Source organism: Amblyomma americanum, chromosome 9 (assembly GCF_052857255.1).
Source record: "Amblyomma americanum isolate KBUSLIRL-KWMA chromosome 9, ASM5285725v1, whole genome shotgun sequence".
Taxonomy (NCBI): domain Eukaryota; kingdom Metazoa; phylum Arthropoda; class Arachnida; order Ixodida; family Ixodidae; genus Amblyomma; species Amblyomma americanum.
Genome location: NC_135505.1, coordinates 110,403,670 through 110,426,429, shown reverse-complemented (window position 1 = coordinate 110,426,429; position 22,760 = coordinate 110,403,670). Strand labels below are relative to the sequence as shown.

Sequence of the window (22,760 nt, the reverse complement as noted above, 5' to 3'; positions counted from 1 at the left end):
GTTGGATGTCTGCATCGGGGCTCAGTTTTCATTAGGAGGCACTTGCTTGCGGATCCCACGCCGAACCTTCTCAGTTGCTTTCTGTTTTGTTGGGCAAGTTGGAGAGGTGATCTCGTGGTCGTCAGTCTTGCAAAGTCCGCACCTGTAAGACTGTGTGCCTTGGGGCCGAGCCTCATCTTGCGTTGCAAAAGGGCATGATCGGCCCATGTCGCCAGGTCTGAAACAGCTGTAGCAATAGACAGCAATCGGTTTGTAAGGGCGAGGCCGCGAAATACAGCCATAGTAGTAAAGTCGTTCTGGGAGAGTTGGTGGGCCCTGTAGCGTGACGATGCACGAGCGCCCCTTTCCCATATACCGCGCTTGGATGATACGGTGGGTTGGATAGTACAGCTCACGCTGGAGGGTCGTCTGGTCTTCGGCAACGTCGACGTTGTAAACAACACAGCGTTGTAGGTCCGAACCTTCTACTAGGTACACCTAGACTGGCACCGAGACCTCGCCTGTAATCGATATGCACTTGAGTGTTTGCACACGCTCGACAGCAGCCAAAGTTGGGAGCTACACAGCGATGGCATTATATTTCGTTCATGACGTGAAGCCACGAAAACCTTTGGTCCCAAGACACGCGTCCAGGTTCGCCTGGAGGATCCTGTTCGGAATGTCTGCCAGGGTTTTGGCTGCCAGAGCTTTAATGGCCACTTTATACGATACCGATCCCGATGTCGGCATAGTCACCTGGTTGGCAAACGCTGGGCAGGAACGCTTGCCTTGTGAGCGGCAGTTGGCAGAAGACGAATCTTGTGCAGCGTCCCCTGATGGGCGCTTTTGAGAGCTGCGGGAAGCCGGTGGCACGGATGGAGGTGCTGAAGACAGGTCCATTGGAGAGTTGTATCTTAACACTAATTACGTACTTCACTGCTTCAAATTATTTGTTATTCTACTCACTTGTTTTGTTCTAGGAGGTCCCCTCGACAGTCATGTAATATAGGACCTCCTGCTGTACTACTTTTATTATATTCATCTGTTTCACATGCATTCCTGAATAAAATTGAATTGGAATATAAACGGGAGCCGTAAAGGGAATGTTTGCAGTGGAGCTGGCATTGTTCACAATGTGTCTGCAGTCACATGACCTGTAGGATGGGACATCAATCAACCCTGCTGGCTGCAGGGGAGCGTGGCCTGGGCATGATACCACTAGTAGTCGCTCTCTTTAGGGGGTGGTCGAAAAGCTTTGGCGTTTATTCTCGTACTGTTTTCTGTTGAGCGCAGGGGGGGGGGGGTGCACAATAATACCCGAGTAGCGACGATATAGAGAGAAGAGACGTTAGTGGAACCAAATACCCACATATATTGGGCTGCCACATATATTGGGCAGCTAGCTGGCAGCAGCAGCTTTTAATATTAACGACGCACGCAATCACGCGGAACGCTTTAATCAGTCCGGCGCGTCTATACATGTGCCATGATCAAGGCGACACATTCCGCAGAACTGATTATTAGGAGCCGCATTGCCAACGGACGCGTATAGCGTTTTGAAAGCCTTGAGTTCGAAAATAGAGCTACTGACTAGGTCTGGTTGCGCCACCTCTAAGTGATATAAGGAACCGATTCTCCTGTATTGTGAGGTGGCAGTGCAGAAAGCGGCACACGCTTCGAAATTCGCAACGACGCCTAAGAGGCTTTCCTTGAACGGGGGTTTTGCTAGTGTAAATAAGCTGGGGGAACTAATATTCTTCAGGATGTTACGCGATTAGATCTAGAAATTCTTGCTAGCGGGCAATAATTCTGAAAGGGCTGTATTTTTGGTGCACGGTAATTGAGCGGTTTTTCTATGGTTTTTCTTTGAAAAAAGTCGTTAGCAGTAAGCATTTGCCCTCTTTTTTCTGGGCCTTGGGCTTGTTAGCCAAGCAGCAAAAAAACTAACATCAAGGATGCCGGAGGCCCATGCGCTAACACATGGATAAGACACGCGCGCGCATGGGGGCGAGCACCTCGTGATAACAAGACTGGAAGATCTTCAGAGAATAGCTCATAAAGGTCGTTTTTAAGACGCACGCCTGTGGTTAGTTCACTTTCTTGTCGGGTAGATTATAGTTCATAACATGCTCCGAAAGGTCACCAGCCACTTAATACAGGTTCCGAACAAACAGCCTCGCCCTCAGACGTGCTTCTTGAAAGAGCGCAACTTATGTGAAGGACAAGAGAAAAGAAAGACACGTGCAAGCGGTGAATTAACAATTAGCTGTATAATCGAAAAACAAAGCTAAGTTAAGCATCCAACCTCCGCAGGACAAGGTCATGTCATCTTCAGACCTGTGATATCAGGCTTAAAAAAGTAAGGCTTAGCTTCTCGTGAATTAAGATTTGCAGGTTTGCTTAGCGTGAGACAAACGAGGCAGACACCGGACGAGCGCTAACTTCCCTATTGAAAAATGTCTACAGGTTTTAATAGGAGACAAGTAGGATTATGGAACATTTCGTTTAACATTATAGGATGAAGCTTCCAAAGCGATTCAGCCTTTGAGTGACTCCTTACTGGAGGGCTCCGTATAACTACCATTACCCGTGGTTAATTACCGGGCACTTACATCACACAGTGCATGCAAGTCGTGGGTTCGAACCCGGCCACTACGGTAGCACTTCGATGGAGGAAAAATGTGAAAATTCCGTGTACTGTGCATTGTTAGTCCCCGTTAAGAACCGCAGGTGGTCGAAATTATCCGGAGCCCTCCACTACGGCGTCCCTGATAGACTGATCCGCTTTGGGGCGTCCATCCTATAAAGCCAAACCAAATGTGCCATAATCCTATTTGCTGACCCGTTCAAACCTATATACATTTCTCAGTAGGGTTGGAACTGAATTATATTCTCGTGAATAGCTACCAACCCACCAAAAAAGCAGACGTTAAGTCAGTATTTTGTAGCGCTTCGACATGCCAACCAATGCAGGTAATCGTTTCAAAATTTGGTATGTATTGACAAAGGCCGGTGCTGGATAGGACCACAGTAAAACCATTCATTTCCAATACTAGAGCCGATCACCAGTGCTGCTTTGGATATTGCCAGTGCAGTTGCACGCAGCAGCGGCATTCTCTCTGCCAGCATTCTGTGCATGCCTTTCAGCAACAGTGTCCAATCATCAGTGAGAAGTTTATCGTCGCATAAAGAAAATTGTCAGTGTTTCTGATGTGTGCAAATCTATGCATCCTTCTCTGGTTATGTTTTAAGGATTAGAGTGCGTGTCCTGGACCCGAAAACTGTCGATGAGTGGCTTTGGCGTTCAGTTGGAGATGCTAAGGGCGCGTGTTCAACCCCACACGCGGCGGCCCTATTTCGGTGAAGGAGAAACGCACGAACGCCCGTATGATGTCAGCGCAAGCTAAGGAAAACCGGGTGGTCTAAATGAGTTTCCAGTCTTCCACTATGGCATCCCTTGCAGCCCAAGTGCTGCTTCCGGGCTTTAAGAGAATATAGACGCCGTGTTTTCTTCTTTGTAATGATGCGTAAGGCATTAATATACATGGATTAAATTGTGGTATTCTTTTACGAGCGCTAAATAATTGATAATGGAAATTATTTCTCGCGCTGTTTTAGTTTCAACCGCCGAACGATGACTGTAAGGTCAAAGCGTGGTTGTAGGTCGCGTAAGGCATGAAAAACTTCAGTCTAATCGCTGCTTCAACATCGTTGTCATTCCGGCTCTCAAGGAAGGCTGGCTTCAACACTGTGCTGAATTAAAACAATGAAACAATTAATATATTGCAATTTTTTCATGGCTCACGTGACATATAACTAGAATTTGACGTCACAGCCGTGGTTCGGATGTTGAAACCGAAACAGCATGAGAGAAAAATTGCATTATAAATTATTTCGCGGTCGTAGGAGAATACAACGTGGTGATTCATGTATAGTAGATAGTTCCGCATCATTGTGTAGAAGAAAACATGCCACCCAAATTATATGTATATAGTCATTTAAAACTCACAGTTCGCAAAGGGTGTGCTAGGGAGTCTGCAGCTCCTGAAGACCCAACTTTAAACGATGACTGTTCGGTTCTTGCAGGTGCGTTGCTGGAACGAAGAAAGCGGTTGCCAGTGCGTGACGCCTGCTTCGGGAATCGCCCAGCACTTCCATCGCGAGTGTGGTCACCACTCCGTTTCCTGCCCCAAGTGCTCTGCCACCGTTCCTTGCAGTGGCGTAATCGCCCACTTGCAATCAGGATTATGCAATTCCGGGACGACTTCGGCTTCTGATAGCCAACTTCACTCAGGATTAGAGAACGAAAGAGCATTCAGCACTCTTTTTCGAGGGTGCCTTGAAAAAGAAACCGCCGATGTCAAAGAACTTCTGGCGCGAATACTCGGTGATATCACCACACAAGGCGATCGTCTAAACGAAATCTCTCATGGCATAAACAGTTCAAAAGAAACCCTGAGACAAGAACTGGCGGACAGAGCAAAGCAAAATGAGAATAGTTCTGCGCAAATCATGCGTGCAATAGAGGCATCCAACCGGCAACTCGAGTTGTTATCCGGGAGCGCCGATTCCCTTAATCTTTCTGCGAGCATGTTAAGATTGGAAAAAATCCTGAGAGAGGAAGTTGTCAATGCAGCCAGAGAATCGCAGCATAAATTGTCGGAAATCGCCACTGCTATCGAAGCCGTCAGAGCTGGCGAGAATGAAAACAGTCAGAAGGCGCTGGCCTACATCCAAAACATTATCCGGCGCTCAGAGCAGTGTGTGGCGCTTTGCACGTTTTTTGTCACAAATGTGGAATCACTACAGGAGACTGCGATGAAAGAAGGCTGGGCCAGGTACAAAAGCCAGCAGGTGTACTTGCGCGGATATTGCATCTCACCTGGAGTGTGTCTCGAAAAGAACGGCGAAACTATAAAACTGAAAGCAATGCTCTGCCTCCACATGGGCGACATGGACGACTCTCTTGTGTGGCCATTCGAGCACACGATAAAGCTGAGCGTCGTGCATCCCATATATGATGAAGAACGCGTGGTTAAGAACAAGACTTCTCGTTCTCTAAAATACTACCAAAAGCGAACAACGGCCAGTAACGAATCTGTTAAGTTTTCTAAAGAGACGCTTGAGATGAAGAGCCTTATCGCAGATGGTTACGTAGAAAATGATCAGCTTCGCATAAGATTCGAGCTTCTTCCATGATGGAGGCTTGAATGAAACAGGTTGCATTTGGCAACACGCTTACATTTCCTAACCACTGCTCCCCACTGCTATTTGTCACACCGCAGCATTTTGCGAAAGTTGCCAAAGCATTCCTCACTTTGTTTCTTTTCTTTATATTCTGTGTCAATCACCGAGGTAGTAAAGTGACTTTCTTGCCAAATTTCCGACTCTCTGTTAGTATTCCGAATACAGAGTCAAGTCACAAATAAAAGAATGTGTGTAACACATACAATCATGTTCATGTCGCTTCGAGAAGTTAAACCCAACGTAACACATACCGACATTAATGAGGTTTTCTTATCGTGTTCATAATACGGTATTTTCTGTTGGAAAACCCCTGGCGGAAGCTATGCGAAAGTAAACAGTTCCTTTTGCCGAAGGGAGCTGCTGCTTTCCTAGATATTTTGGTTATACGTAGTTTCAGAAGACCGCGCTTATCGAAATCTTTGTCCCATCGACCCCCCAGACATCATAAAGACTCTGAAGCTTTTGACAGATTTGTCAAACCGGGACGCTAAAGAAGCCTAATTCCTGACGACAAACACGAATGCCAAACAAGCGATCAAGGAGCGTGAACTTGCATTCTGGAAAACAAAGCAAATGATGTCCATGGAAGATCCGCCATTTTTGTGGCTGTAAAAGCAAAAGCGGATAAAAATATGCGATAAATGAAGAAAATGAAATCTGCTTTCGTCTAGAGCACTTACTTATTTTGTAGGTTAGGCCCTCTAATTGAACGGGTCAGTGTGTCGTTCTGTGCCCTACGAGAGATACCCTAACAAGCGGTATAAAATCACCGGTTTATTCCAGACCACCCGGCATGCGGCCACGGGAAGGCAAAAATGCAACGCTGTGTTAGCCACAGCAAACTTGGCCAAAATGTCTGAGCTGCATAAAACAAATGAAAACCACGCGGGACGATCAGAATAATGCCGTGCCAATACAGGCTTGGCCCACGGTATACAAGGAACGGGGTCTGCAGACCTTTCAGCCACTGAAGCCAACCACCGCCTCTATTCACGACTCGCTGCGTGTTCGGCGATGCTTCACCGCTGCGAAGTCGCCGCTTCTTATGGGCATCTCGTCGGCGACAGGTTGACTGCGCTCCGGGTACAGGGTTGCTAAAAAGTTGCCAGACCTGATTTTATTCGGCATATCCTGCCGATCAGGATGCCGAAAAAGCTATCAAGGCAGTAAGAGGTTAGAACGATGCTTCTTTTACTCTACGCAGATATGAGCTTCGCGAGTTTCGTAACTGCTTGTCGACAGTGCATAAAAGCAGAGCCTGTGGCCTGGTCACTTCTGACCTACCCTGTTCGTAATCGCGGCAGTCTCCGCAAGAAGGCGCCACTGCTACCATATTTACTTCAACAGCTCGCGGCGTGGTCCTTAACTTAAGCTTACCACTTTCGTTAGCCTCCAGGTTTCTGCCCATAGGTTAGTACTGGTAGCATTCAGCTGTCGTACAGTTTTCTCTTGAGGGATATTGGTAAACTGCCATCCATGATCTGAGAGAACCAGTCATATGCGCTCCATCCCATGCTTATCCTTCTAATCATTTCCATCTCATTACCCAGCAACACCATGACAAAATTAACCGAAACCTATAAATGCTAGACTAATAGAAATGCCCTGATAGTTTCATTCAAAGCTTCCAGAAAGGTTGACTAAAGTGTACAGGGTATGACAACCGGCGCCAAAGAGGGAAAAAGAAAATAACAGTGGCCACTCCCAGGAGCCCTCGGCAGCGGATGGCACCTATGAAAAATACGCTGCAATTAAGAAATAAAAAACACAGGCCAGGGTGCGGAGTTGAATAAGCCGCCATGCTGTCGAGGGACGTAAATGCGCTGCAAGCAAATACGAAGTAAACAGGGACTGCTTCGAAGCTTCAGGAGCAGGATGTCAAAGCACGTGAGAATCAAAATCGCTTTTCAAAAACCCGCATTGCCATTGCTAAGATTTGTCTTGCGCTAGTGATACGACCCCCTAATAAACACAAAGAAGTGCTGTTGAACTTTATATATTTTCTCACCCGTGCCCATCACCAGAAACAGGCGACATTATTTCGTTAAGAGAAATTTTGGTGCAAATGCCGGGAGGACCAGACACTGTGCATTCTATTACACGCATTGTAGTTTCACTTAAGAGCCAGTCTTCAAATGAGTTTCCCGGTTGCACGGACGTTGTTCACCGCCAAAAAAAAAAACCGGCTGATGCAGTGGCGCCATGGGATCATATCTTGCGAACTGATAATTATTGACTTCACAACAGACGAAAAGGAAAGATAAGGTCACGTGGTGGCGGGGCGTATACCACAGTTCTTTTATTGCGAACTGTATGCGCGTGCAGACCGCTGCCTTTTGAAAGCATGTTGTACACTCTGGTCGGGTTCTCTGCGGCAGTAGACTGGAGGCCTCTGCGCTTCGTGAAGCCCATTCCACCGAACAGAGTATGCAGTGCTTGTGCATTGGTGCGCCCGAAGACTCTATTGCTTCCGTGTTCCCACACGCTGTGCGAGTCGTGCCACGAGCAGTGTACCGAAAAAGGGTTACACGTATGTCCACTGGATGACTGCGAGTGCCAGGAGGAAGACGTCGACTGGAGGGAGTTCCCTGCCGCAGAGCTGCTCAAGAGAGATGTAAGTCAGCAAAAGCAACGTGAGAGTGGTTCTCTCGGTTACAGGCATTTATGTGCAGCTCGAAGAATATATCTAGAAAAGGTTAAATGTCCTGGTTTCACAATCGCAGCACACTTGAATGAACAGCCCACATTGACATGATAATTACCAAAGGGTCTCGACTTGGGTATTTTTTTAAAAGGAATTTTAAGTGCTCTCCTGGTAGTGAAGGAAATTCTGTATTTTGACAAATGTCAGGCCAGTGTTGGAATATGCTTGCGTAGCGTGCGGTCCTTTCACCTGTATTCTGATCAAAAAGTTGGAAAGGGTACAGAAATGCGCCGCAAGTTTTTGGACAGCGAATTATAACTTCCCAACAAAAAGGTCAAATTCGCGACAGTGTTTAGTGAAGACTTTGTGCATCCGGAGAGAAATCTTCAAGCTGAAGTTCTTGCATTATGTATATAAATGCACCGGCATTAATAAAAACACTTATTTAAAGCAGTCATATTACGTATCGGAGAGAGTAGACAATACAAAAAGATTAAGAATTATCAATGCCGTGTTATTGTGTTCAAGTATTCATTTCTGGTTAACAAAATTCTTTACTGGAATAGTCATCCGAAAGATGTCGTTTGCGCCCGCAATTTTCAAGCAGTTATTGAAATTTTCAAGCAGTTACTGGAGATGGATGGATGGATGGATGGATGGATGGATGGATGGATGGATGGATGGATGGATGGATAACCAGAAAGGGGTTCCGGTTGGCTACTCTGCACTGGGGAAGAGGGATTAGGGGGCTAAAAGGAGGAAGAGAGAAGGGGAAAAAGGCATAACACACACACGCACAACGCTGTCACAATTTGTCACTCAGTCCAGTCGTTCTCAAGTAGGCAAAGAGTGCCTTGTATGCTTTGTACGATAACCTGACGCACTATAGCGCCCAATATGACTTGCAACACACGAGAGTGTGGCCGCAGTGGTTTCCGGACGCACGGTGGTGCCAATAAGCGGCGTGCTTGGAAACAAAGTTGAAAGGATTCTGCTGTCCCACTAGTCAGCTGTATCCCCCGCGCCGTCTGTTCTACACAATCTGGAATCAGCTGCAACATGCGCCTTGCACTGTCATACAAATGTCGCCGCGCTGGCGATGCGATAACGCTGTTTCTTTAAAGACCAGAAGGCACAGGGGACAAGGGTCTCTGCTTGAAAAGCAAAATCCTGTCCCTTTCGTTTTGAAGCGCGCCGCTTGCCGGCTCCTTCATGCTTCCGGTAAGCGCTCCGGCCACGTGGCCGGGCGTAGCAAGTCATATTGAGCGCGTTAGTTCCTGATATAATGTTATCGTAGTGGATATTAATAGGTTGTGAATTCATTTCTTCTTGCTTTCTTTGTTGTGTTAGCTTGCTGGCATGTCCCGAATATCTTATTTGCTTGCTATATCAGACCTCATTAATCCCCCTGCAATAATACCTCGTTGGTGCTGTAGATACTTCTAATAAATAAATTAAATGATAATACTCAGCAGGTGCACCCTAATCATGATGAGGCGACGATGGATTGGAGGTATAAAGGCGAGATTCATGACAACACAAAATGAACAAGGCTTAAGGACTTAAGGAGAAGGCTCTTTCCGCTAGCCAACGTTTCAACAAGGAGACTTCTGCGGTTTTAGAAGCATGCTTAGTTGAAACGTTGGCTTGAGGAATGAAGCTCCTCCTTAAAGCCTTGTTCACTTTGTTTTGAATCGTAAAGGGACGAGCATGCTACGAACTATGCTATGCTGAAATTAGTCTTATGTATTCGTAAGGCTCTGATTAGCGTTGGAATCATTGGGCACTTGTATTGAGGCCGCGACTGTAGGAGGTGCTGCTGTCGTTGTCAAGACTCTGCTCCGAACGGAAGGTGAACAGTCTGCAGTGATTGTTTATTATATGCAGTGTTCCATGCATGCCAGTCCAAAGCTTCGAGTTGTAGTTGCACGCCGCTAACGGCAGCGGTAGAATTTTAGAGCTAGGGCGTCAGCCTGCACCTTAACGTTAAGGCGTCCGCTGGCCGCCTTTACAGCAGATGGAAAAGTTGCAGTTCTGTCCAGGAAGCCATGTTAGTAGGAAGTCCGAGCGGCGAGAATTTGGGGCGCGCGATAGGCGGCAAAAAGCGGACGAAGTGCATCGCAGTGCCATCTGACGTTGAGTTTCTGGTGTGGAGACCTTGATACGTGTGCCCTTGCTCGATACTTTCGTGCTCCGAGCCGTATCTTTTCGCCCGCTTCCCACTAGATGCGGTAATCTTGTGCATCTCCCGGGGGCGAGAGGAAAGTAGTTCTTCAACCCCCGTGTCACGCACATATATGGACGACACACGAAAGGGATGAACAATGTGCCGTTCGTTTCACCCTGATTAGGAAGATAACAACTGTCTCGGCGACGAAACGGCTCGGCATGCACTACCCTCTCACGTCATTGCCATTCTCGTGGTTTTGAAGACATCGTTTGGGGAACTTACGCTGAAGTTTGCGGTGCCGATTGCAGCGCCATAACACACCGCCTAGCGAGAAGAACAAGCAATTTTGGGTAGAACTATTAGTACTTTTCCGCGCCACCTTCAGGCGCTTATTGGCGTGAGCCTACGTGCTCTGTCGAAGGCCTACGGGCCGTTTTCAGCTATCAATGAATGCTGTCTGCCAAACGCGGGTATCTAATCGCGCAGAATGTTTTCTCGCGTTTGCAGTGGCCCAAGCGGCTGACAAATGCAGTTTTGAGTCACCGAATGGAACAATTGCAGTGTCACCTTGGCAGCGCAGGTTCTTCAATAATGGCCGGTTGGGCAGTTCCCGAGGTGGGCACAGCCCACGACTCTTTCCTTAGGTGATTTCGCTCGCTGGCGTATATTTAATCGCTGCCGGCAGTCCCATACAGCAAGAGAAGCAGGCAGACAGAATGGGGGCCAGAATTCCACGATCGAAGCTCGCAGTATTAATTTCGTTTTCTTATTTTTCTTTTAGAAATGTACTGGCACTAATTAACGCGTGCAAACAACACGAAGAGCGCTCGAACTCTTGAATGCATACTTGGGGTTAGAATCTCGACTTTGTTGTCCTTTGTTTTCTCCAGTTTGGTCGTTGGGGGACATGGCACACGGACATGTCCTTGAAGACCATCAACTTCTAAAAAAACACTAGCTGACTCTGCATAACCAGGAGCCTAACAACTTGTATTTGTTGTTTTCCTGCATTACTTGCTTGTGTTTGTCACGATATCGTGGGCGGCTGGATGGTTGATGCGGTTGCTCGTCGCGGGGCTGATGGGGGCTTGCGGATACGTGGGAACTTGGGCATCGCGTCTTTGGGGCCGCCGTTGCCGCACTCTGCGCGTCAGACCAACACCAAGGCTCGCTTGAGGACAACTTCCCTGGCTGACCTCACTCATGACCGCACGCACCGAAATCTACAGACCAACTGCCCAGCTCTCACCGTTCCCGCCGCCACGTTCTCGTGGAAAACGAACACAACAAAAAACCTTCTTTCGCCGCGTACAGATGAGACGCAGATTTTGAAAAAAAAAAGAAACACGAATAAATGGTTAAAGAACATGGAAGAAAGCGCCTATTCTAACGAGGGGTATCTGCGAAGGTCCTGATGGCTGCCGGACATCAAACTCGCATCTCCCCGCTCCAATCACGTGCAAGCGCTTGCTACCGACACGGCGACTGGAGGGCTGAAAAGCACTACAGCGTCGCGATGAGTCAACCATCGCCACGAGAGGAGTGGGGTGGGGGGGGGGGGGGTAAAGTTGTCGCCGCAACGACGCGACATGTTTGTGAAAAACAGTGGCGCCTTGTCTACCACTGCCGCAAAAGTAAAAGAAGCACAGGGCATGCACGAATTTTGTGACAGCGTTTAATGTGTAATCCGTTGAATCACTGCCTTCTGTAATGCCAGATGATCCCGAGGGCATTAAATAAATGAAATGAAATGCTAAGATGGCTTGGAGCAGGGGACTGGGGGAGCGTGACCGGGGCATGATACCACTCGTTGTCGCTCTCTTTAGGCGGTGGTCGAAAAGCTTTGGTGTTTATTCTAGTCCTGTTGTCGGTAGAGGGCAGGTGGAGAGGAATGGGGCGCAAATTAATGCCCGAGTACCGACGTTATTGTCACGAAGTGGTGACTGCAATCCGGTGAGCAGAACGACAGGGAAAATGCGTCTAAACAAAACTCTTTATTTCAGCTAACTAGCGTCCATAATGGACTGAACCTCTCGGCGGCGGCGTAGCAGCAAGCGTGATTGGCGGGCGTCGAACCTAGTGGCCCGCCGCTGTCAGCTGTGCTCAATTCAAAGCCGACAGCGAACTTTCGAGATACAGCGTGCAAAGTTACTAGAACATTCTGGAACAATATAGAACCAGTCTGCTCCGCCTGGATGCAATCAATCGAGTTGAACCTGTTGGCGTCTTGCATCGCAAACAAAGCAATAAAGCGTGCCGGCAGGTTTGGAGAATGAACAAACAGCTGCAATATCATTGCACGTCAAGCATTGCAGCTGTCAGGTTATACCATTGCTATTCAAGAAATTATAAGAGATCCTACCGCCCCTCCGCTCAACCAAGAGCTGACGTGAAATCAGGAGACAGTCATTAGTTGGAGACAGTCATTTCCGTGAATATACTTTTTCTTTACTTGCAGGTCAAGTGCTGGAACGCAGACCAGGGTTGTCAGCATGTGGCGGCTGCTTCCATGATCACCCACCATTTCCAGCGGGAATGTGTGCACCACTCTACCTGCTGCCCAAAGTGTTCAATAAGCGTCCTGTGCAGCGAAGTGTGCGCGCACCTCAGGTCGGGAACTTGTGGGTCTTTAACTGAGCCCTCTTCGGAATCCCGAAGAGACCGCGACATCAAGGGTGAAAATGCGCCTTGTGTTACTTTCAGCCAAGCATTTGAAAAGAAAGCGAACGAAATGAAGTCCTATTTCGAAAGAATCACTGTCGATATTACAACACATGGGGAAAGGCTGAATGAAATTTCTCATGACATGAACGCTCTGAAAGAAACTCTCAGGCAAGAACTGGCAACTGCAGTACTGAATCCTGAGAACTTAAGTTATACCTTATGCGAACACTCAGCGTCGAACGTGGAAATGAAAGAATGTTTGACCACTCGCCGCGATGCCGTAAACAATCTTTCCGCAAAGATGAACCGATTACAAAAAGTACTGACAGATCAAGTGGGTAATGTGACAGCGGAAACTGCTGACAACATTTCGAAAGTCACAGCTGCCCTGGAACAAGCCACCACAGAAGGCAGAGAGAATGGTCAGAAGACTTTGGAGTGCCTCAACAAAGTGCATGCACTAGCGCAGCTACAAGTTGCGCGGTGCGAGTTCTTTGTGCAAGGTGTGAAATCCCTCCAAGAGAAAGTGCTGAAGGAGGGCTTCGCTTGGTACTACAACGAGCACGTGTACCTGAGTGGTTATTGCGTATCACCCGGGCTGTACTTCAATAAAAGGGGGGATTCGGTTACTGTACATGTTCTCTTGCAGGTGCACAAAGGAGACATGGACGAGGTTGTTCTGTGGCCATTCGAGCAAAAAATCAAGCTGAGAGTCGTGCACCCGAAAAAAGGTGCCGAACGTGAGGCTGAGGTTAAAACACCACGTTGTGCCGAGCACTACCAAAAGCCCGCAACTTCAAGCAATGATGGTATTTATTTCCTCAAGCCGGCGTTTGTCCTAGGGGATCTCCTGAATGGCGGCTTTATTGAAGACGACAAGCTTCGTGTCAAGTGGGAGCTACTGCCTTGAGTTTCTCTTCTGTCGTTAAAAGGAAAAGAAGGTGGCGCATGCACATGGCAGGAATAAGCTTTTCTTGACAAGACTCTCAAAATTTAAGAAAGCTTCGTGGCCACTACAAAATTTAGTTTTTCTTCAAAATAAATTTGCAGTTTACATTCCAGTTACGAAGCTTTGCATTCGACGTCAGTAGTGTTTTGTTCTTAACACTGCTTACAAGCGGCTTATAAATTATTATGCGACTCCGAATATTGGCTTGGAAATGAAGGCATTTACTTTTGCTCATACCAAGTTTCGCAGTCATAGCTGTACATGCCATATTTCTTGGAATAAACGGAGCCTCTGGATTCATCCTAGTATATCTTAGAAGAATGCTCCCACATTCAGTTTCTAGCTGAAGGGAAAGCTATCCTTGTGCGGAATGTAATCGCGTATAGGCCAATCAAATTATTTTAAAATAGTGCCCTTGAAACTAATACTCCCCTCAAGCAAGTTCAAGGCCGCAATTCGGACACAAACGCGCCAAAGATGTAAAGAAAATACCGCCAACAGAATTCGTTTGGAAAGTTCTTAGTTCTGGGTGCCACTGAGCTTTCAGACATTATATGGCGGCTGCAATCATCTTTGCGTGACAAACTATTTACGCGTCCCGTATTTTCGAAGGAAGCGGCGATAAAATTGAGATAAATGCGATATACGGATTAGCGCGGATCTGCACTGCCGCTCATTGCGCGGCTGTGTGGCCTTGTACAGCAAGCAGGGCCAATTCCTCAATGTCTATTGTTTAGTACCATCTCCACGTGCTTTCAGGTTAGGACAGCAGGCGCGGAAAAATCTAAGTCGCGCGCCGAGCTCTATGTCTTATAAAAGGCGTCAGATACAGGGGGAAAGCAGCTGCATTGGCATTTCGCTTGTAATCCTGCGAAGCTTTCTGATCACCGATGGGGAATCACTGCCCACATTCTACGACTGCTGCGACGCTGCTGAGTTCAAGTTTACTGCCAAACTTTATCAAAGTGATGGAGGTATCGCCTTCAGCCGTTTCCTTGAAGGCATTCATCAGAACGAATCGTCTTCAGGGTGAGGACCTGTGCGCTGGCCCGTTTTTTTTTTTTGCTTGCTTACCACCGCAACGCTGCAGATGTTAACACCATTATGGCGGCTCAGAGCTTCCATTGCTCGACCAACGTGACATACCAGATTTCTTTTTCCTTTTACCAGAATAAGGAGCCGACCATCATGATGTATTGGCCATAAAATTTGCGAATAAAAAAGCAGTCCTGCGTCTCATGCTAAGCTGAGCGGACGCTTCAAGAAATGCGTCAGTGGTAACTGGGCAAAACAAGCGTGATTTCATATTCGGCGTTCTTATTCGGGGCTTAGGGTAGTGCAACTATTTTGATCTCATGCATATTTCCTTACTCCATGATTTCATGCCATTTCTCATTTCACACTGCTTACGTTTATTAAGCTGGAGGCTAGCTCGCGAGAAGTACTCGAAGCGAGAGTCCGAGTGTTTTGTTCAGACCTTCGTGCGTTCAGCGTTTATGCAATAAACGTCCGGAGGCGCGTCTTCGCTTCCTTTTCCGGTGCGCAACAAGCGTCCACACCCGACGCTTAGCATGACGCACTGATCCCTTTTCCTCCACACGACGCAAGAAGCCTTAAGTGCGCGTATCTTTTAATATCTATTTATTTATACAAGCTGCTGTCTTGCTCAAGACCATGGTAAGGTGGCTGCGTACACAACAAGGATAACAGTTAGTTGTAAAGCTATTTATTATAAACACAGGTCGGTGGGCGTTGATCGAAAGAGCCACGATGGACACTACCCGGCGTTACTCATGATCCCGACTGCACTTAGTCTACCTCTTCGCTGCGCTGCTTGAGCCCCTGCCTTTTGGTTCCATTGCAGCTACTTCCCTGCCGAAATTGGAGCCATCCTGGCGACTTAGGGGACGAACGAATGGGTGTATCTTAATAAGCCTCCAGGAGGCGCTCGACGTGTGTAGTTTCACGCCCCCGGCGACGGGGCGTCAGTGAAGAGGCGAGTGGCACCACTGTGTAATTCACTATGAAGTTTGTTGTAGAACGCGCTTAGGCCCGTGATAGCGCGAAATCAGTTTTGCGGCCAGGCCGCCAGTGGGGTCAGCCACACAGAGCAAAGCGAGTGCACCGGAGGCATATGTAACGCGAGGATGAATCCCGACGTTGCTTTTGGTGCCACTGGAACTGTTCGGTAAAAGAGTGGACAAGTTGCCCACATTCTCCGAAATGCATTACTGCTTCGGAGAATGCGGTAGTCTCGGAAGGCGCGGAGTGATAGGCAAGGTTAGTGTCCAGTGTGGATGTGGGCTCCCGACCATATCAAAAAAGACAGGAGAACATCGCGTCGGTATTTGTGTAGCCGGATTATACGTGACGAAGGGGAGAACTTCATCCCAATCGGAGTGGGCGGTATCAATGTACAGAGTCGATCATAATTGTCTAGAGCACTGGAGCAATGCCGTCCAGTGAAACAAAATCCAGATTCTAAAGTCGGCATTTACATTTTTAAAAGCAGCCTAATGACATGCGAATCGCACACGCAATAGCGCCTTACCACCAACAATACAGATGCGATAACATTTACGTCAGCGTGCTCCGTAGCACACCGCACGAGAGCTCTAGACAAGTAGGCCTATGATCGGATCTGTATATGGCGAGCATTTCGTTCAAATTGCGGTTGAACCGATCATTCAGCCCGTTGGTTTGGGGTCGTTTGAGCGGGTACTGCGGTGAACAATTTGGATTTGCTGTAGCAAGGGCTGCGACGTCATTCAAGAGAAAAACATGGCAGCGGTCTCTTAGAACTCTTTTCGGGGAGCCGTGATGAAGAACAAGACTGTGTAGGATGAAAGAAGCAACAGCGTCTGCGGTGGCAGATAGTGAGATGGTCTACGGCCATGATGACCCATCGGCGGTTAACCGAAGTGGTGGAAACGGGCCATTAAGAACAGTACCAGCGCTGCCAAACTGTCGGCCAGGGCTGCAGGGTTATGGCTGCAACGGAGTGCCGTCGTGGTGGGGAGGGTTCCTGCGACAGCCGGCTTCACATGATTGAATGCACTGACGAATGAAGCTGTACATACCTTGCCAGTAGTGTCCCTTACGCAGGTGAGAATACGCTATTAGGACACCGGAGTGTCCACATCGTTGACCTGTGTGAAAATAAGCGCAGATGGCGGCAAAAACGTGTCGAGGGATCACCAACAGCCACTTCCTCCCGTCGGGGAGAAATTACACGGAAAAGTGAGGGGCGATGGGATCCAAGGATCCTTCAGTTCTTCAGAGAGTATATCAGGGACGTGGAACGGCGAGAAATTGTAGCCACAGCCGAAGGTAGCTGTGGAATCGCATGGCAACGGTTAACGGGAAACTGCGTCGGCGTGCTTAAGTCCTGAGCGATGTATGACGTGAATATCAAGCTCCTGGAGTCGTAAAGCCCAGCGGGAGAGTGGGCCAGGGGTAGGGTAGAGGGAGGACAGCCAGCAAAGGGCATGGTTGTCGGTGACGACGTAGAACGGCCGGCCGTAGATGTAAGGGCGGAACTTCGCAATCGCCCAGATGATGGCGAGAGATTCTTTTTCGGAGATAGAATATTTGGATTCCACCTCGGTGCGGGCGCGGCAGGCGTAAGTGGCAATATATTCCCGATACCCAGACGCTCGTTCGCATGGTACAGAGACTGCCTTTCGGCACTGCATGCATGGCATTCAAAATAATTTGGGCAATAATTTCGTCTCACCCGAAGATGATACTGTCAGGGACAACAGTCTCCTTGAAGCCTCATCGGAAACCGGCTCGAGCTAATAGCTCTGTGACTAACAGCGGGCGGGAGAGCACACTCGTCGACGTGAACTTCGGACACGCGTGCGGTGATGTGTGCTAGTGAGAGCTAGTGGTCGCTAAAGAACACAGCGGGTACTAGGCAAAATCCCGTGTCGCACGTGCTCTAGAATTTTGTCCCCCATAGTATATGCAGGGCTTTTAGCGATACCAATTACAAATAAGTGATGGCTGGTGAAACCTACACCAAACAACAGGCGACGCAGCAAAGCTGCTTCATGTCGTGGTAGGCCGGTTGGACACCGCAGCTTCAGGTCAGGGTCCGGAAATATTCAAAGTGAGTTTGGATATTGGCTGAAATTCCGCGTGGAGAGCATGATCTCCCGCGGAATTGCGCCAAGTCTGCCCGCTGCGTCTGCTTACGAAATGGGGATCGACACAAAATCGCGGTCATGGTGTGTAGTTCGCGCGACCTCCTCCGCGCGGTGATTGCCTGCTATGACGCTGTGCCATGGCAGCCATTGGTAGATAATATCGTGCCCTTTATTGATGACAGAGTGGTGCAGTTCTCGGATTTCTCCACTAGTTGTTAATGTGCTCGACGGCGAAAAGCAACTTGTAATACTTGGAGGGCTGGTTTGGAATCGGTGAAAATAGACCGCTGCTAGGGGCTCCGCTGATTGATAGGCGCAATGGCGTCACGAAGAGTGGTTAGTTTTGCACCTGCTGTAGAGGTCTGGTGTGCTTCTGTAACTTTGATTTCTGTTGTCCTTGCCGTGAAATCCGAAGAACTGATGGGGTTCACTGTACCGCCGCCGAAGATGTGCAGCCGGTTTGCATGGTGCTAATAGAAATAGTCAAGAGTGACTTGTCTAAGATCTATAGGCGATAAATCGAACTTCCTGATGGCAGGTTTTGAAAGAAGCACTCGGGGTTGGTGATGGCTGCATAGTGAGAAAGAACGGTCTAGGGAGGGTTGTGCTATTCACCAGAGAGCCTGATTGAAGTGTGGCCAGTATATGGACCACTTTTATGCAAGCACAGCATGAAAGCAACCCGACAGCAAAAATCTTGTTCAGAGATCTCAGACATGAAGCTCTAAATTCATTCCAGCAAAGAAATATTTTTTTATAACCTCAGGAGCACGTTTAACAGCTGTCCAATCGAAAATCATGATGCTCTCATGTACAAAGTGTTGCAGAGGGCCATTTAAATATAAGCCTCGTGCCAGCAAGCTGGACACGGACAGCTTCTAGGGTAGCCATGTACTAAAGGTTTTCATACAGCTTAAATTTAAAGGCAGTACTTTACATTGCATTAAAGTGGGATAGTTCTTTCAGAACTTTCATGAAATACAAAGCGCGATCCAAGGCACACAGCATAAAAAAAGAATGAACGATGATACATGGAACAGAGGAACAAGTTATATTTCAGTGGCACCATGTGTAACAGTTTATATAAGAAAGAGAACACAAACAAGCATGCTCTTCAAAGTATGTATATGCAAGATTTGGTTTTGTTTTCTTCTGCTATATTTTGGCAGCACCTGTGCATATGTACGCAATTTCAGTGTACTAAATTTTTTTGTTCTTCACCTTATCTGGTGAAATTAACCTTCTAGCCCTAGCTGCTATTAAAGGGGCTGCGAAACACCGCTTGAACGGATGCCGGTTACGCTTGAAATGGATTCTTTATGTCACACAGATGCTGACTCAAAAAGAATTACGAGAATCGATGAATAGGAACGGGAGTTATTGAATGAAGAAATTTCAGAATACAAGCATACGAAATGCTGCCCTCAACTCGATTTTTGCGCAGCTTCCCGTTCCAATTTCACTCTCCCAATGACGACACGCAGGGCGACCAATCAAAACAACCTATCTTAGCATGTGCCGGAAGTTTGCACTCCATGGTTGCCTGTTCTCTGTAAATCGTTCATGCCAAAGCTGGCAGCGCCGTTTGCATGGTTACAACAACCATGTGAACGCCCAGCTGACCCAGCAATGCTTCACCGTCATGTCGACGGCACAGAAGGGAACACTGATCAGGGACGTTCCCTTACTTTAGGATCCGAACTCGAGCGCGACATACGGCGGCGATGTGACAGCCTTCGCAAGATATCAGACACATTTAGCATAGTGCGTACCGCTACTCCTTACCGCCAACCATCCCCCGTCGCTCTTTAGCGCGCTGGTTGGCCACGGCGAGCAAGGAGCACGCGCTGTTGACGGGAACGTGGCGCAATCTGGCGCCACCGCCCGGTGATCCTCCACAAACTGACGATGCGCACTGCCTGCTAAATGTGAAACGAGCGCATCCTTCCTGAGGACCGAAACGAACGCTTATAGAGTGCAGTGGCTCGATCGGATCGATTCCGCAAAGCCGCTTTCAGATACATAGAGAGTAGCCATAAGTGTTCAGTGCTAGGTCGTAGGATGTTTAGAGAGGCGCAAAGTCCTTCGATACAAAAGGTAGCCAGTGCCTCTGGTGGCATGTTTTTGTTTTACTTGATTTACAGTGTTTTTATCTAGGGCCAACAAGCTGGTTTTGTTGATGTAATATAAAACACAAAAAACTTGACAAAACGTATCTCTAGTTATTAACCCAATTTGCAGTGTATTTACTCTTTGTCCAATCATCAAGCTCGCACAAAGTGATGTCATATCCGCTGCTAAAATCCGCCACTGCATGGTGACACCGTCAGCGCCACTAATTTGTTTTTGCGAGCTAATTAAAATATTAAAAACCACAGTATACGCGGTACGACCGATGCTAATAGCATCACTATAACTCATTTTATGCAACCAACAGGCAAAACGATGCACTGAAAATGTGTTTCGGGGCCCTTTCAACAGGTACTAGGCTAGGATGAACCGTATGTAAGTATACCAGTAACCAGTACATTTCGCCAAGTGCAGCATGGAAGGAACGCAGGGACACATATCTCCGTCGTCGCAAAATTACGCAGGCGAAAGCGGCGAAAGACACTACGTACCATGGTGGGCCGCCGCAGTAAGTGAAAGTTCCTTCCCGCGCTTACCGCAGTTGCGATAAGTGCGCTCGCCGAATGCTATTCGATTATGACCATGCAAGGCCGGAATGTTTCGTTCGAACGAGAGGGCGGGGACGGCGCAGAGACGACGCGGGAACGAGCAATAGCTGCAAGGAGCTGGATGTCCCGCACGAACATTTTAAACATCTCCCGTACATGAACAACGGCCAGAAACCAAGCGCAACTCGCACTAAACGTAAACAAGAGCGCGGATAAAAATAAAAAAGTGCGCGTCCGGACAATATGGCGCCTTGCTCGTTTCCGGCTTCAAAAAATGTCACGTGATGTCCTCTCCTTAAGTTTTCATTCCTCGATGGGTAGAATGTACTCCAACCTTCGTGAGCAATCGACGGCGCACGCGGCAATGTTGCCTTTGGCGCCGCGCCGGCTAGCAAAGTGGAAAGGGCAGCAGTACACATAAGGTTACGCGCTCTCCGGGGTTTCTTCTCCGCTGTTCGTTTTCTCTAGGAAGCGCGCTGGCGCGATTGCTTCCGCGCTGAGCCGGTTTTTTGTAGCGAGAGCGACACTGAGCTAGAAGTCGAGCATTTTGCGGTGCATGGGAAAGGCCAGTTGTGCGCATGCGCCGTTACCATGGAAACCGGAGAGGAACAAAGCGGGGCGTGCACTTTGCCGTTGCCGCGCGACCGCTCCACCGTCGAAGGTGAATGTGACGTCACGCGGATGAGCAGTTGTGCGCATGCGCGGATACTATCTTAATCAGAGACCCCACAGCTGCGCCGCGTTCGTCACCACCGCCTCGCCGCACGCCGCTCTATCACCCGAACCCTGCGTCGCATGCGTAGGTTTGTGTATAAAAGGCGGAGATGCAATCGGCGGCTGTATTGCAACGCTTGATATGGATGCACAGAAGGAGAGTCCAGCCGCTGCTATACGGCGGTATAGACAAGAGAACATTAACTCTTCCGATCCTGAGGTAGTCGCCTAGCAGTTGGCTAGCAGAGAGCAGCGGAGACGCCCGAACAGAGAGAGGAACGCCTTGCCAAAAGGAGACGCCAGACTGTCGTGCGTAATAGACGCCGTATAGCCGCCGAGATGGAGCCTATGGAAGGCATCAGTCAACGGGAACCAACAGAAGAGGATGTGAAGGCCCGTCGTGTGACTGATCACACCATTCGAGTTTCCGAAAAACAAGCTCAACCAGGGAAACGTACCTCTCGCTACGTATATCTTGGCATAGCCGAGCTAAGCCACTACCAATTTCTCGGAATATGCGCTGAAATTTGTGACAGTCGTTCGAGCAAAATCGGTAGCATACAGAGTAATCAGCGACGTCTTGAGGAAGTCAGCCAGTGCACTTTACGCTGCCAACTGAATAAGCAGCAGCCACTTCCCTACGCAAGACTTATGAATCCTGGGCTCACACTGCCTTCCAAGGTGGCCGAACCTATTTGGAGCAAAACAAATGTTCATTTTACATGGCGGATGGCATCTTTATTCTGGAATGTCACTGTCACACAAACGCTGTGGCACAGCTGCGCTGATGACTGGTACAGTTCACTCTCAATTTAATTTGTATTCACCAATATGTTGAGCTGAAATAGTTTTTGCACCTTAACAGCAGGAGACCATACAGAAGATAAATTGCACGCCTTTAGTACGACGGTCGAAGCCAGCCGTAACGTGTTCTAGCATTCAAACTGTTCAAACTGCGCACGCATAGAAACGGAACCGGAAGTTGCCACCTCAGGCGATTCGTATGTTACATATAGTTTAGGTGAACTTATATTTGGTCTAGATGGTTAATTGTACTCGGCGCTACTGTTTTTACTTTCCCGTATGTTACAGTTAATGGGGTCTCTCGGCCGCAAGAGAGTTTCCGCTCTTCAATACTTGTTATTAAAGAAGTCGGTGGAGCAACAAAAGTTTTAGCCAGTACTTTACAGAGCTATTCAGAACGCTCATTTAATTTTAATTCCGAAGAACACTCAATTTTTTATACTTTTCATTGGAATAGCTATGAAAACGGTTGTTATCGGGTAGCTACTGGAGTATCATGTCATAACTGAAAGTCTTCGTTATCGTGTTGCAAAAGAAGATTTTACCCAGACAGGCATCTATTCGCGCCGGGAGCAGGCGCTGGGGAGAATATGCGACCTGTAGCGTAATTATCATCGCAGTTAACACCATAAGATTAGAACCACCTTACCGCACCTATTCCCGTCGAAGACCATGAAAGTTTTAAAAGTGCACTAGCTGACATTTAATAACTAGGCCTAACAACTAGTATTTTTTATTTTGCTGAATTTTTTCGGTTTTG

The 22,760-nt window shown here is 48.0% G+C and overlaps 1 protein-coding gene across 2 annotated transcripts in view; it reads left to right on the top strand.

Moving 5' to 3' along the window:
• LOC144104055 (TNF receptor-associated factor 6-like) overlaps window positions 1-6,218 on the top strand; it is a 53,020-nt gene extending 46,802 nt beyond the window's left edge. Inside the window, exon 2 of one of the 2 annotated variants that reach the window (XM_077636838.1) lies at window positions 4,066-6,218. In XM_077636838.1, the coding sequence (XP_077492964.1) occupies window positions 4,066-5,178 (1,113 nt within the window). In that variant the 3' untranslated portion in view covers window positions 5,179-6,218. The remainder of the gene's footprint in view (window positions 1-4,065) is intronic. The other variant, XM_077636839.1, reaches the window with a different exon arrangement.
• The last annotated feature ends 16,542 nt before the right edge of the window (window positions 6,219-22,760 follow it).